This window comes from Rhinoderma darwinii, chromosome 4, assembly GCF_050947455.1.
Source record: "Rhinoderma darwinii isolate aRhiDar2 chromosome 4, aRhiDar2.hap1, whole genome shotgun sequence".
Taxonomy (NCBI): domain Eukaryota; kingdom Metazoa; phylum Chordata; class Amphibia; order Anura; family Rhinodermatidae; genus Rhinoderma; species Rhinoderma darwinii.
The window spans coordinates 170,012,291-170,026,671 of record NC_134690.1 but is presented as its reverse complement, the minus strand read 5'-3'; the positions used below and the strand labels follow the sequence as shown (position 1 = coordinate 170,026,671).

General features: G+C 44.4%; 1 protein-coding gene across 3 annotated transcripts in view; it reads left to right on the top strand.

The window, feature by feature from the left end:
• The window catches only part of ARMC9 (armadillo repeat containing 9), a 190,469-nt gene that overhangs the window by 98,709 nt on the left and 77,379 nt on the right, over positions 1–14,381 (top strand). For all 3 annotated transcript variants that reach the window (XM_075861839.1, XM_075861838.1, XM_075861840.1), the window contains 2 exons: positions 9,396–9,430; positions 10,192–10,303. In XM_075861839.1, the coding sequence (XP_075717954.1) occupies positions 9,396–9,430; positions 10,192–10,303 (147 nt within the window). The remainder of the gene's footprint in view (positions 1–9,395; positions 9,431–10,191; positions 10,304–14,381) is intronic.

Genomic DNA, 14,381 nt, shown 5'->3' with positions numbered 1-14,381 from the left:
ATATGGGACATTGAACGCTGTATTATATATTTTTTTTTTATGATCTTTTTTAATTATAAGAACATTAGCCTTCACTGAGGAGTTCCACAACCATATAAAATGACATGGCCTCAGGCTGATTGCATTGATATGCTCAAGGAACTCTAATGTTCTTAATAATTTATAGTAGGGGTGCACTGTTCCCTATAATACACACCACTGCTGCTGCAGAACTTCTTTGTCCGACATTTATTAATGAATTGTAACTCCCTCCTCCTTTTCAAGGTCTGCAGCAGCTGTATTTTTATGGTCTGCAGCAACTGGGGCACAGTCAGGGGCGTAACTAGGAAAGACTGGGCCCCATAGCAAACTTTTGACTGGGCCCCCCCCCTCCCCTGGGTGTCACACAACCCCCCCCCCTTGTAGATAGTGGCTTTTTTACACCCCCCCTGTAGATAACGCCATACAGCCCCCCCTCTGTAGATAGCGCCATACATCCCCCTGTAGAGAACGCCATACAGCCCCCCTGTAGATAATGCCATACAGCCCCCCTGTAGATAACGCCATACAGCCCCCCTGCAGAGAACGGCATACAGCCCCCCCTGCAGAGAACGGCATACAGCCCCCCCTGTAGAGAACGCCATACAGCCCCCCCCCTGTAGAGAACGCCATACAGCCCCCCCCTGTAGGGAACGCCATACAGCCCCCCCTGTAGAGAACGCCATACAGCCCCCCCCTTTAGGGAACCCCATACAGCTCCCTCCCTGTAGGAAACGCCATACAGCCACCCCCCCCTGTAGGGAACGCCATACAGCGTTCCCCCCCCCTGTAGGGAGCGCCATACAGCGTCCCCCCTCCCAAAAAAATGCGACCTACAGTGTGTCCTACAAAATACATGTATCCCCTCTCCACAGGATAGGGGATACATGTGTGATCGCTGGCAGCGATAGGGAGAACGGGGGACTGAAAGTCTCCTGAACTTCTCCATGACAAACCTCTGACTTCCGGCGTCTGCGCAGCTCAATAAAAATGAAAGGAGCGCTGGTCACGCATGCGCACAAGCACGACCGGCGCTCCATTCATTTCTACGGAGCTGCCGACACAGACCCCGGAAGTCTGAGGTTTGTGATGGAGAACTTCAGGGGACTTTCAGTCCCCCGTTCTCCCTATCCCTGCCAGCGATCACACATGTATCCCCTGTCCTGTGGAGATCCTGTGGAGAGGGGATACATGTCCTGTGGATATCCTGTGGAGAGGGGATACATGTCCTGTGGAGAGGGGATACATGTCCTGTGGAGAGGGGATACATGTCCTGTGGAGAGGGGGATACATGTCCTGTGGAGAGGGGGATACATGTCCTGTGGAGAGGGGATACATGTCCTGTGGAGAGGGGATACATGTCCTGTGGAGAGGGGGATATATGTCCTGTGGAGAGGGGGATACATGTCCTGTGGATAACCTGTGGAGAGGGGATACATGTCCTGTGGAGAGGGGGGGGGGGGTACATGTCTTTTGCTCTATTTTGCGCCTTCAGGACCAGACACCGTTTAGCCATTTTTAGCACGTGTTAGTTAAATGGCTCTAACTTTTTTATTTGTTGGGCTAACGACGTGATTTTTGCGACGTTTTTTCCGTAGACAATGCAGGTTTCATTTTTTATCGTTTTTATACACACCTTTTTTGCTATTTTAGAATTTTTATTCATAAAGTTTGAAAATAATAGTAAAAAAATAAGCTTTTTTACATTTCAGCTATTTTTTTTTTTGGTAATAACATAGTTTTACCCTAAAATAGACCTTTTATTTGTGATCGGCATTGTCTACCGTAAATTTTTATATATTACATGTCTATATTAGGGTAATTGGGTCAGCGCTAGCGTTACAACAATGATTGGCGGGGGGAACGTTTTTTTTGGGGTGGGTATTTTATGTGTATTTATTATTTAAATTTTTTTTGCACTTTACTTTATTATTTTTTTATTACTATGGTCTGTCCCCCAAAGGTCAAAGAAGACCTTTGGGGAACTTTATATATTTTCTTTCTTTTACACCATGTTTTTCCACTGTAACTGGAGCTGCACAGCAGCCCCAGTTACAGGGGAAATCAGCCCTCTCATAGTGACGATTGTCACTAATAGGGCTGTGCTGGGTCTTGTTAGACCCAGCAGCAGTCTGCCACTAAGGGCACCCGGCGATCATGTGACCAGTCACATGATCACCGGGAGGAATAGAGACAGCGCCGCTGCTGCTGTCTCTATTCCTATACACAGCGTTCATTGAGCGATGTGTAAGAAGACATCGGAGAAGACAGAAGCAGCGAAAGCTGCTTCTATCCTCTCCTCAGGGTCCCCGGCAGTCACTGACAGCCGGAGACCCGACATTCAGCTGCCCGATCGCGCGGGCAGCAAGTTAAAACCCGAGCCGTAGAAAGTCTATGGCTCGGGTTTTAAGGACCCTGACCGCTGGCCGTAAAAATAACAGCCAGCGGTCGGGAACCAGTTAATGGCAGAGCGGGGAGATACCTCCCTGCTCTGCCGTAGTGTTCAGTGGCGTCCCGCTGTAGCAGCCATAGCGGCTGCTAGCGGAGCCTCCGGCCATGGTGGGGGCCCGTGCCGGCGGGCGACACGGGCCCCCTCATGCCGCGGGCCCCGTAGCAGCCGCTACTGCTGCTACGGCGGTAGTTACGCCACTGGGCACAGTACTGTATAATACACACTGCAGTTGCTGAAGAAACCGTGTCTAAAAAAAGAAGGAGCACTATATGTCAAACATTTAATTGTGACACTGGAGAAGAAAATGCCTGCAAAAGTGTTCTGTGACAGACGAGAGGTGTCAAATTGTGCGGTTCTGACGTCCGTGTGTGATGTTTATACAAATATTCTATGTAGACATAGTAATAGTACATTTCCATTGATGTGTATTATTTAATAGTAGTTTAATTCTGAGCCAACTGCCTTATATTATATCCCTTCGCATGCGCACCTAATGATGCAGATTGGTTTTTCTTCACGTATTAAATTTTAATATAATATGTAACTCCAGCCATTAAATTTCCTGTCCAACAAGTTTTGCAGCCAGAGACTTTACTGGAAGGGTCAGCTAAGTGGCAAAAAACTATAATACAAGCAGCTGAGCGACTGTGGGAGCTTGGGATTGTGCATTGGTTTCAAGTGTGCTGTGCCTTAAGTTTGACTTAGGATTCAGTGACTTTAGATTAAGTCACTTTTGAAAAAATTGTTGTTTGGGGTGTTTTAGTGTAATTTTTTTTTTTGTACAACTAATATTTTCTGTGAAGTATATTGATTTTAGATCCCCATTAGAGACCATGCACTCCATTGCTGCCAATTGTATGCTCTCCTTGAACAGCCGTTTGAGGGACCATACTGCTGTACAGGGTGTGTGGGAATTGTTTATTTGGAAGCCCAGATGCTGGATCTAAGTGAGCAACTTTCAACACTGTGAGCAATTGACAACATGGAGAGGATGGGGCAGATGTGGAAGAGGATGGTAGCATGGAGGTTCAGGCTGATGAGGCAGCTGGCTGGGTAACTGTTAGAAGGCGAGGCAGAGGAAAGAGGGTCAGGGAGACTAGTTGTGATCTAGAACACTCCAATAAGTTTGCTAAAATGGCGAATGAGGGGAACGTCCGTTCAGGTGTAGCACTGCTGCAGCTAGACAGGGGAACGTCTGCTCCAGTAAGGAGGGGAATCGAACCATAGGAAAGTCTAAACCGATCCTGGTAGTGGGAGACTCTATTGTTAGGGGAACAGATCGGTCTTTGCGACAAATTGGCCTAACAGTTTGCTGTCTTCCGGGTGCTTGGGTTCAGCATATTGCGGATCTGGTTGACAGATTATTTTGAGCGGCTGGTGCACATTGGCACAAATGACAAAGTGAGAGGTATGTGTAAGGTCCTAAAACATGATTTAAGCGACTTGGGTAACAAGCTCCGGGCAAGGACCTCAAATGTAATATCAGAAATACTGCCTATAGGGAGACTGTGAGAGATTAGGAAGGTGTATAAGTGGCTAAAGAATTGATGTAGGAAGGAGGGGTATGGGTTCTTGGAGAACTGGGCTGACTTCTCTGTTGGCTACAGACTCAACGGTAAGGATGGGCTGCACCTAAACTTTGAGGGTGCAGCTGTGTTGGGAGAAAAGATGGCTAGGTTGGAGGAGTGTTTAAACTAGGGAACGGGGGAAGGGCACTTACTGTATAGAAGGGGATTACAGCGTAGCTAGTGAGCTGGGGCTAAGAAATGAACATGGGGTGGAATAGAGGAAAGGATTAGAACAGTTAATAGGAATAAAAAGAAAAGTGGTATGGATAAACCTATAAAGTGCACGTATACTAATTCCAGATGCCTCAATAATGAGATTGAGAAATTAGAGTTCATAATACTGGAGGAGAATTGTAATATAGTGGGGATAAGTGAGACATGGCTGGATGATGGCTATGACTGTTAATATGCAGGGTTACTGTCACGATCCTGGGGTATGTGGACCGACTAGGCCGCCCCGCCATAGCGGAGTGGCAGCTGGCCAAACAGCAGTTTATACCTTGTCTATGCAAAGTCTTTAGCAAAAGAGTACCTGCAAGTGTCCAGACACTGGAAGCAAGAAACAACTAAGGGACCGTTTGCAGTACGAACATGGGTAGACAACCACAATGCTCAGGCAAGGAGTGGAAGGGCTTTTTATAGTCCAGGGTGATCTGGGGATAGGTCAGGGAAGATTTCACATGCACGCTCTAGTCCTTTAAGGCCGGGAACGAGCGCGTGCACCCTAGGATGCAGAGCAGGACGGACGTGTGTGCTGGCGTCTCCGAGGAGGGAGACGCTGGCAGGATGCCAGAGGTCTGCGGCCGTCGCGAGGTGAGGAACGGCGGCGGTCCAGTTACAGACTGTTTACAAATGATCGTACTAATAAGAAAAGGGGAGGAGTTTGCTTATATGTAAAATCCTGCCTAAAACTCATCCTGCGTGATGTTGTCTATGAGGTAAATGTTCATGTTGGAGTCTCTATGGGTGGAAATAAGGTTCAGATACCCGCATACCCAAGTGATCGCTGCAGCCAAGCACTGGTCTCTGCAATCCTGTGCCCTATAACCAGAGATGGCTGCAGCGATGAGGTGCTTGTATACCGACATGATCGCTGCAGCCAATGTCAATACAAAGCGGCGGGGAGGACCGGAAACGGCGGCGCTGCAACGGCGGGAATCTGAGTTGAGCAATTTTATTTATTTTTATTTTTTTTCTTTGCATCCCTCCTACCCTGGCCAATTCTTGAAATAACTCAGAAAACACCTTTTAAGGGCATAAACTCAGACAATGTCCTCAAAAATAAAAACACACAAACGAAATGGGCCATTTTGAAAAGCATCTTAAATAGGTAGTGTGAAAAATATATACCTTATGGGAATAAACCATCTAGAAACTGGTTGAAACCGATGTGGTTAAATAAAACCCTATGGGGGGGAATAAATGATAAAAAGAAAGCGTTCAAATTATTGAAGCAGGGTGGTATTGACAGGCATTTAATAATCATAAAGACAAAAATACGTTGTGTAAAAAAAAAAAAAGCAGGAAAGATAGATAAATAGAGAAACTCGTTTCCAAAGAAAGTAGAAATAACCCAAAAATATTTTTCAAATATATGAATAATAAGAAACTGAGAACTGAATGTGTTGGCCCTCTCAAAATTAATCTGGGTGTAATGGTGGAGGAGGATGAGGAAAAGTCCAATCTATTAAACTCCTTTTTCTCTACTGTATTTACGCATGAAAATCCAATGTCAGACGACATGATTAGGGATAAAGTCAATTCTCCATTAAATGTCACATGCATAACCCCGCAATAACTGCAGCGCCGCCTAAAAAACACTAAAATAGACAAATCACCGGGTCCAGATGGTATACACCCCCGTGTTCTGCAGGAATTAAGTACCGTGATACAGGACCTTATTTCTGATAATTAAAGGGTAACTAAACTTTCAAAAAACAGTTCTGACAAACCTGCTGTATACTGTTGTATATAATATACCGCCTGACACTGCCCCCTCACACAGTATAATTCCCTCACAGCTGCCCCTCACACAGTATAATGCCCTCACAGCTGCCCCCACACAGTATAATGCCCCTATAACTGCCTCCACACACTATAATGCCCCAATAGTGCCTAATAATAATATTCTCCCCTAACCTTATTTTTTCATTGCTGGGTGGAGGAGATCCCTCTTCTCCTTTTGGGCTGTACGGCTCAGCACACATATTTTCAGATTCCACTGGATTTCTTGTTTAGCTTCAATGCCCTTGCGCCATGGAGAGCAGACCGTGCCCACCCTAATGGTATATACACGAATCATGGGGGTTATATGCAGGGTTGATAAGGGTGACATACATGGATGATGGGGGTTCTCTGTGTATTACCCCCATTATCCCTGTATACCCCCATAATGGCAAAGTGAAAACAGAATTTTAGAAATTTTTGCTAATAAATTAAAAATGAAAAACTTGACACTCTAAATTTAGCTCTGGGGGCCTCCCTTTTCTCTAGATCATCTTTGAAATGTTTCTACACCTTGATTGGCGTCCACCTGTGGTCAATTTAATTTGATTGGACATGATTTGGAAAGAAACACCCCTGTCTATATAAGGTCTCACAGCTGACCATGCATATCAGAGCAAAAATCCATTCATGAGGAGGAAACCACTGCCTCTGGAGCTCAGAGACAGGATTGTGTGGAGGCACAGGTCTGAAAAAGGGTACAAAACCTTTTTTTCTGCCACACTGAAAGTTCCCAAGAGCACAGTGGTCTCCATAATTCCTACATGGAAGAAGTTTGGAACAACCAGGACTCTTTCTAGAGCTGGTTGCCCCACCAAACGAAGTAATCAGGGATTAAGGGCCTTGGTAAGAGAGGGGACCAAGAACCCAATGGTCACTCTGGCTGAGCTCCAAGGATCTTGTGTGCAGTTGGGTGAAACTTCCAGAAGGTCAACAAGATCATGACCCTAAGCACACAGCCAAGACCACACAGGAGTGGCTTAGGGACAACTCTGTGAATGTCCCTGAGTGGCCCAGCCAGAGGCCAGACTTGAACCCAATTGAACATCTCTGGAGAGACCTGAAAATGGCTGTCCACTGACGGTCCTCATCCAACCTGCAGATTTTCTGCAGAGAAGAATGGCAGAAAATCTCCAAATCCATGTGTGCAAACCTTGTGGCATCATACCCAAGAAGACTGGAGGCGGTTATTGCTGCCAAAGGTGATTCAACGAAGTACCAGGTATAGGGTCTGAATACTTATGTCAATGCAATATTTTAGTTTTTCCTTTTCAATTAATTAAAATTGAAAGGGTCTGAAGGCTTTCTGAATGCATTGTATAGCAGCCATCATTCCTGTATGTATCCCCCATCACCGGGATGGCGAACTGGTTATATACAGGAATCATAGGGGTTATATATACAGGAATGAATGGGGTTATATTCCAGGATGATGGCGAGCTGGTACATACGGGGATGATGGGGTTCCCTGTATATTACCCCCATCATTCCTGTATATAACCCCCATCATTCCTATGTGTGTGTGTATATATAGACCCCATTTTTCCTCTATATACCAGTCAGCCATCATCCCTGTATGTACCAGCCATGATCAATGTATATAACCCCCCATCATCCCTGTATATGCTAGACCGCTATCATCCCGGTGTATAACCCCATCATCCCTGTTTACAGGATTGATGGGGGCTATATACAGGAATGATAGCTGCTATGTACAGGGATAATGGGGGTTATATTCAAGGATCCCTGTTATATTCATCATCCCTGTATATTACCCCATCAACCTTGTATATAACCACATCATCTATGTATATACAATTGGGGCGGGCACTGTCAGCTCGACGTAGCACGCGGGCATTGAGGCTAAACAGGAAGTAAATAGGGCGGGCATTGTGAACACTAACCACCAATAGGATGCCTGAAACAGTGGTGTATGGCAGAAGTCCAGCGGACTGTAAAATTATGCGTGATAAGCCGCTCCCGGCTGAGGGCAGACCGGTGTGAGGCAGTGATGTCATCGCACTGGTCTGCTCTGAACCATGACCTCCCAGCGTTACACACTGAATAGTAGATCAGGGAACTGACGGCTCCATGCTCTATTATAGGGTTCAACTGCGTCTGTGTCCTGAGGACGCAGATAAAGTTCAAAGCGAGAAAAAAAAAGAAACCAAAATATGCAAGATGACTTCGATTTATCTGCGCTGAATTTTGGTTTATTTTCTTTAATTTTAATTGCCCTACCCTACTTTCTAATGATCTTTTTACACCTAGGCCTGTAACATGGAGAAGGGGGCATCCTCTATGTCTAGAGGAGAAAAGGTTTCACCATCGTCAGACTGTTTCAGACAGGGATTCTTTACTGTGAGAGCAGTGAGACTATGGAACTCTCTGCCACAGGATGTTGTGATGGTTGATTATTTGAACATGTTTAAGAAGGGCCTTGATGCCCTTCTAGATAGACCTAATATTACAGGTTATGAGGACTAGATTCTGGAGATGGGTCGTTGATCCAGGCATTTTTTTCTGATTTCCATATTTGGAGTCCCGGAGGAATTTTTACCCTAATGAGGCAATTGGCATCAACCTCATGGTGGTTTTGTCATCTTCTGGATTAACACGGTAGGATTATAGGTTGGACTTGATGGACCGGTGTCTTTTTTTTTTCTTTCAACCTTATCAACTATGTAGCTAAGTAATTGCGATACAATGATATGTAAGTAGTAATGTAAGTGCCAAATATTTATGTAATAAATCCCAATAATGGTAAAGACTAAGGATACATAATTATATTGCAGATGAACCAGCATTGTCACTATTTAAGCCCAGAATTGACGTTATAAGCTAGGAAGACCATTCCAGTAGCCGGGACCATATTTGTTGTGGCCTGGCAATAAGTATTGTCATTGACTTAAATAGACTAATCCAAAAATATTCTTGACTCCTTGTATTTGTTCAGAAGCACAGTATTTATTCAAGCAGAATACATCTACAACATCACTAATAGACCAACTTCTAGGGGAAAAAAAATGTCTTACCAGTTATGGAGCTTTTAATACTACTCCGAGGTGCAAAGTTTTTATTTCTTTTGGATGTTACTGTTTAAATTTGAACTCACAATCGTTACGTATTTAATAACTGCATGGTAATGACTTCTAATCAGAACTGCATGGTGAGCGCATTACTTATATGGTTGGCCATTGTACCGTGCCTGCCCATCCCATCTATTACTTCCTAACCATTTTGATCTGAACTAATATCAATCACCATGACCTATTTCTACTGTTTTTTTTTTTTTTTTTGTAAGACGTTACATTAAGATCTCCTTTTGTTCATTCCTTCCTTTTTTTTTTCAGGCTTCGTCTATGCTGAGAGCATCAATTCCTCCCATGTACGTTCTGTGCTGTAATGACTATGGCATTTACTTTTATGAAATCAGCCGTGTGAGATAACAGGAGTGAAAAGGCCACAGGCTACAGCTAACCGTTTGATTATCACACAAACCTATACACACCCTCGCACTATCTCATACTTTTACCTATAACGCATTATTGTGCCTGGTGACTGATCGGCATAGAAAGAAATGTTAAATAACAAATATTGTCATAGCCTTGCGAAAATGTTCTACAGGCATGACCGCTTTGGGTGGAAAAATATTGATCATCTTATGCAATAGTTCTGAATGTCCTAATCCTTCTCTCCAACATCCGCTGAAAGGGCAGAGAGTTGTCTTCACGCAGGTGATTGTCTGTATGGCACCAATTAAATAATACATTGAGAGTCATAGGTATATGTGTCAGAAGGTACATTTACATATATTACTGGATTCATAATCTAGAATGTGGAAGGCTGGATCCTGTTCTAAGGCCATGTTCACAAGGCATGGATTTGCCTATAGGCATATAAAGTCAGCGGCAGAATTTTGCATCTGATTTTTGTTGCAGATTTGTCCCATTTGTAATTCACTGGAGCTAATCCACAGTTTTTCAGCGTGAAATCTTCATCAGTCAAGCTGTGAATTTTAAATCTGTATCGATTTAACATTGAATAGATACAAAAATAAATGCATAAATTGAGTCATTGCAGCTCGTATCATGTTTAGGCTATTCTGCATTAATCGAATGTCTCCTCACGCACTGCTATGTTTTATAGGAAGCCTCAAGAGGTGCCCTTGTTGCCCTCTCTAGACTATGACAAGCTGAAGAAAGACTTGGTGTATGGCAGTGATCGATTGAAAACATTGATTTTGCAAGCTTTACGATGGGTATGTAGCTTTAGTGGTCTGCATAAAACCTACATGCTAAAATTGAGATTTCACCTTTTTTTTTTTTTGTAAGGGAGTCCATTAGACCTACCAAAGTAGCAGTATTTCCGGTATATTAAGATTTAAATTTATACTCCACCAATCAATAACCGTTCTTTTGGTAAATGTTTTTATTTCAACAAAATGTATTGAAATATAGCACAAGAATGCAAGTAACGAAAGGCATCATAAACACACCACACGGGGTAAAGCTGATGGGTTATGTAAAATTCTATTACAGTTCTAATAGAAAACAAACCACTATAAGCTCATCATTAAGGTTGCAATTATAGAAATAAAAATAGTCGACCCAACAGCACATAACAAGAGGGGTTTACATCAAACCTTGAGTTAAACTTTAATAGGTTTAAGTTGTGGGCCCCCAAATACATAATTCAAGGTTGCCAAGTCTTCTCAAGAACAACACCGTATCCACACAAATCACGTTACGCTTTCCATGTTTAAGTATCCATTCGAGAGAGAAGATTGCATAAAAATGGAGACAATGTGAATATGAGATGCAGGGGCGTAACTAGGAAAGACTGGGCCCCATAGCAAACTTTTTACTGTGGCCCCCCCTCCCCTGGGTGTCACACAACCCCCCCCTTGAATATAGTGCCTTTTTTACAGCCCCCCCTGTAGATAACGCCATACAGCCCCCCTGTAGATAACGCCATACAGTCCCCCTGTAGATAACGCCATACAGCCCCCCTGTAGATAACGCCATACAGTCCCCCTGTAGATAACGCCATACAGTCCCCCTGTAGATAACGCCATACAGTCCCCCTGTAGATAACGCCATACAGTCCCCCTGTAGATAACGCCATACAGTCCCCATGTAGATAACGCCATACAGTCCCCCTGTAGATAACGCCATACAGTCCCCCTGTAGATAACGCCATACAGTCCCCATGTAGATAACGCCATACAGTCCCCATGTAGATAACGCCATACAGTCCCCCTGTAGATAACGCCATACAGTCCCCCTGTAGATAACTCCATACAGTCCCCCTGTAGATAACGCCATACAGTCCCCCTGTAGATAACGCCATACAGTCCCCCTGTAGATAACGCCATACAGTCCCCCTGTAGATAACGCCATACAGTCCCCCTGTAGATAACGCCATACAGTCCCCCTGTAGATAACGCCATACAGTCCCCCTGTAGATAACGCCATACAGTCCCCCTGTAGATAACGCCATACAGCCCCCCTGTAGATAACGCCATACAGCCCCCCCTGTAGATAACGCCATACAGCCCCCCCTGTAGATAACGCCATACAGCCCCCCCTGTAGATAACGCCATACAGCCCCCCCTGTAGATAACGCCATAGAGCCCCCCCCCCTGTAGATAACGCCATACAGACCCACTTGTAGATAACACCATACAGCACCCTCTGTAGATATCTACAAGTGGGTCTGTATGGCGTTATCTACAGGGGGGACTGTATGGCGTTATCTACAGGGGGGACTGTATGGTGTTATCTACAGGGGGGCTGTATGGCGTTATTTATAGGGGGGGCTGTATGGCGTTATCTACAGGGGGGCTGTATGGCGTTATCTACAGGGGGGCTGTATGGCATACAGAGCCCCTCCCCTTGTAGGGAACGCCATACAGCCCCCCCTTCCAAAAAAAATCGCCCTACAGCGTGTCCGACAAAAGACATGTATCCCCTATCCACAGGATAGGGGATACATGTGTGATCGCTGGCAGCGATAGGGAGAACGGGGGACTGAAAGTCCCCCAAGTTCTCCATAACTAACCTCTGACTCTGGCGTCTGCGCAGCTCACTAAAAATAAAAGGAGCGCTGGTCACACATGCGCACAAGCGCAACCGGCGCTCCATTCATTTCTACGGAGCTGCCGACACAGACCTTGGAAGTCCGAGGTTTGTGATGGAGAACTTCAGGGGACTTTCAGTCCCCCGTTCTCCCTATCGCTGCCAGCGATCACACATGTATCCCTTATCCTGTGGATAGGGGATACATGTCTTTTGTTTAATGGCAGAGCGGGGAGATACCTCCCTGCTCTGCCGTAGTGTTCAGTGGTGTCCCGCTGTAGCAGCCATAGCCGGCGGGCGACACGGGCCCCCTCATGCCGGGGGCCCCGGAGCAGCTGCTACGGCGGTAGTTACGCCTCTGATGAGATGTCATCATAAGAAATTGAAGCTACTAAGGCCCTGTTCACACTGAGTTTTTTTACGCGAAAATGCCTCCCATTGATTTCAATGGGAGTTGGACGAGTTTTTTTACCGTGATTTAAAAAAAGGCGTCGCGGTAAAAAGAAGCGTCATGACCCTTCTTTAGCCGTTTTCCGCCTCCAAAACCCCATTTCAATCCGTCAGAAAGAGGAAAAAAAAACCTCGACGAGCGTTTTGACGAGTTTTTGTCAAACCACTGTGCAAAAACCGTCTGGAGCAGTTTTTGCCGGAGGAATTTTCCTCCTACAAAAAAAACTCAGTGTGAACACAGCCTAAAAGTTACTATTCGAAAACTCTGGTGGCTTTTCTCCCAACAGGCAAGTTTATTCGTGTATTAAAGAGAGAGCCATCTAATATAAGAGCAGCTAACCAAAATTGTCATACTATGCAGCAAGTTTAATATATATGAAGATGTGAATCCCTCTCCTGACAACTCAGAAAATAAGGGATCTGATAACTGTATCTAATCTGTTGGGAATCATGTAGATACAATGGAGTATTTTTTAGAGATGTCTCCATCAGGGTAACCTGCCAGTCTCCTTTGCTTCAAGTGTAGCTAAACGTTCGACAAACTTCTGACATGTCATAGTGACATGTCAGAAGTTTGGATTGGTGGGGGTCCGAGCACAGAGACCCCCACCAATCGTTAGAACGAAGCAGCTGAAGTGCTCGTATGAGAGCTCAGCTGCTTAGTGTCTGTTCTCTGTTCAGCTTTTTCCGGAAAGCTGATGTATCGGAGTACAGGCTCATAGACTTTCTATTGACTCCGTACTCCGATACATTTATTTCCGGAAATAGCCAAACACATTAAGCAGCTGAGCACTCACACGAGCACTTCAGCTGCTTCGTTCTAGAGATTGGTGAGGGTCTCAGTGCTCGGACCCCCACTAATCCAAACTTCTGACATGTCAATATGACATGTCAGAAGTTCGTCAAACGCTTCGCTACACTTTAAGAATGTACAGTTTTTACCCCATACATCTGCAGAGATGTCCAAATTCAAATCTGATTTCAATTGGGTCATAAAAGGTAATTTAGTATCTGGAGTAAACCGATTGTGTACGATGCATGTAAAAGAGAGGGAGCCAGGAAAAGTGGCCCTATACAAACACAATGAATTCACAGATGCAAGCTCCAGTTTAGAAATCTGGGAGGTAGGTAGCAATAAAAAAGGGCAAAATGTGTTTTCAAAGGAACTATGAGGATGTAGGTAATGTTAAAATAGGATAATGTCATCAGTTTCCCATAAATGATGACATCCTAAAGCATCAGCAGTTTGTGGGAACGCGACCAACTAAAGCTAATAGGGTTCATTGCTGAGGGAAATGCAGGACTATTAACCCCTTCCAACCGCAGCCCTTTTTCAGATTTTCATTTTTCCCTCTCCACCTTCCAAAAGCCATAACGTCTTTATTTTTCCGTCGATATAGTACTATGGGGGCTTGTTTTTTGCGGGACGAGTTGTAGTTTTTCGTAGTACCATTTATTTTGCCATATAATGTATTAGGAAACTGGAAAAATGTATTTGTGGGGTAGAAAATGAAAAAAACAGCGATTCCTCCATGTTTTTTTATTTTCGCGCCGTTTTTACGGAATTCCCTGTGCAATTAAAACAACATGTTAACTTTATTCTGCGGGTCAATACCATTATGGCGATACCAAATATATATAGTTTTTTCTATATTTTACTACTTTTACAAGTAAAAACCGAAGTGTAAAAAAGAAAATTTAATTTTGTGTCGCCAAATTCAGAGAGCCATAACGTTTTTTATTTTTCCGTCGATTTAAGTGGTATGAGGGCTTATATTTTGCAGGATAAGCTGTAGTTTTTAATGATAC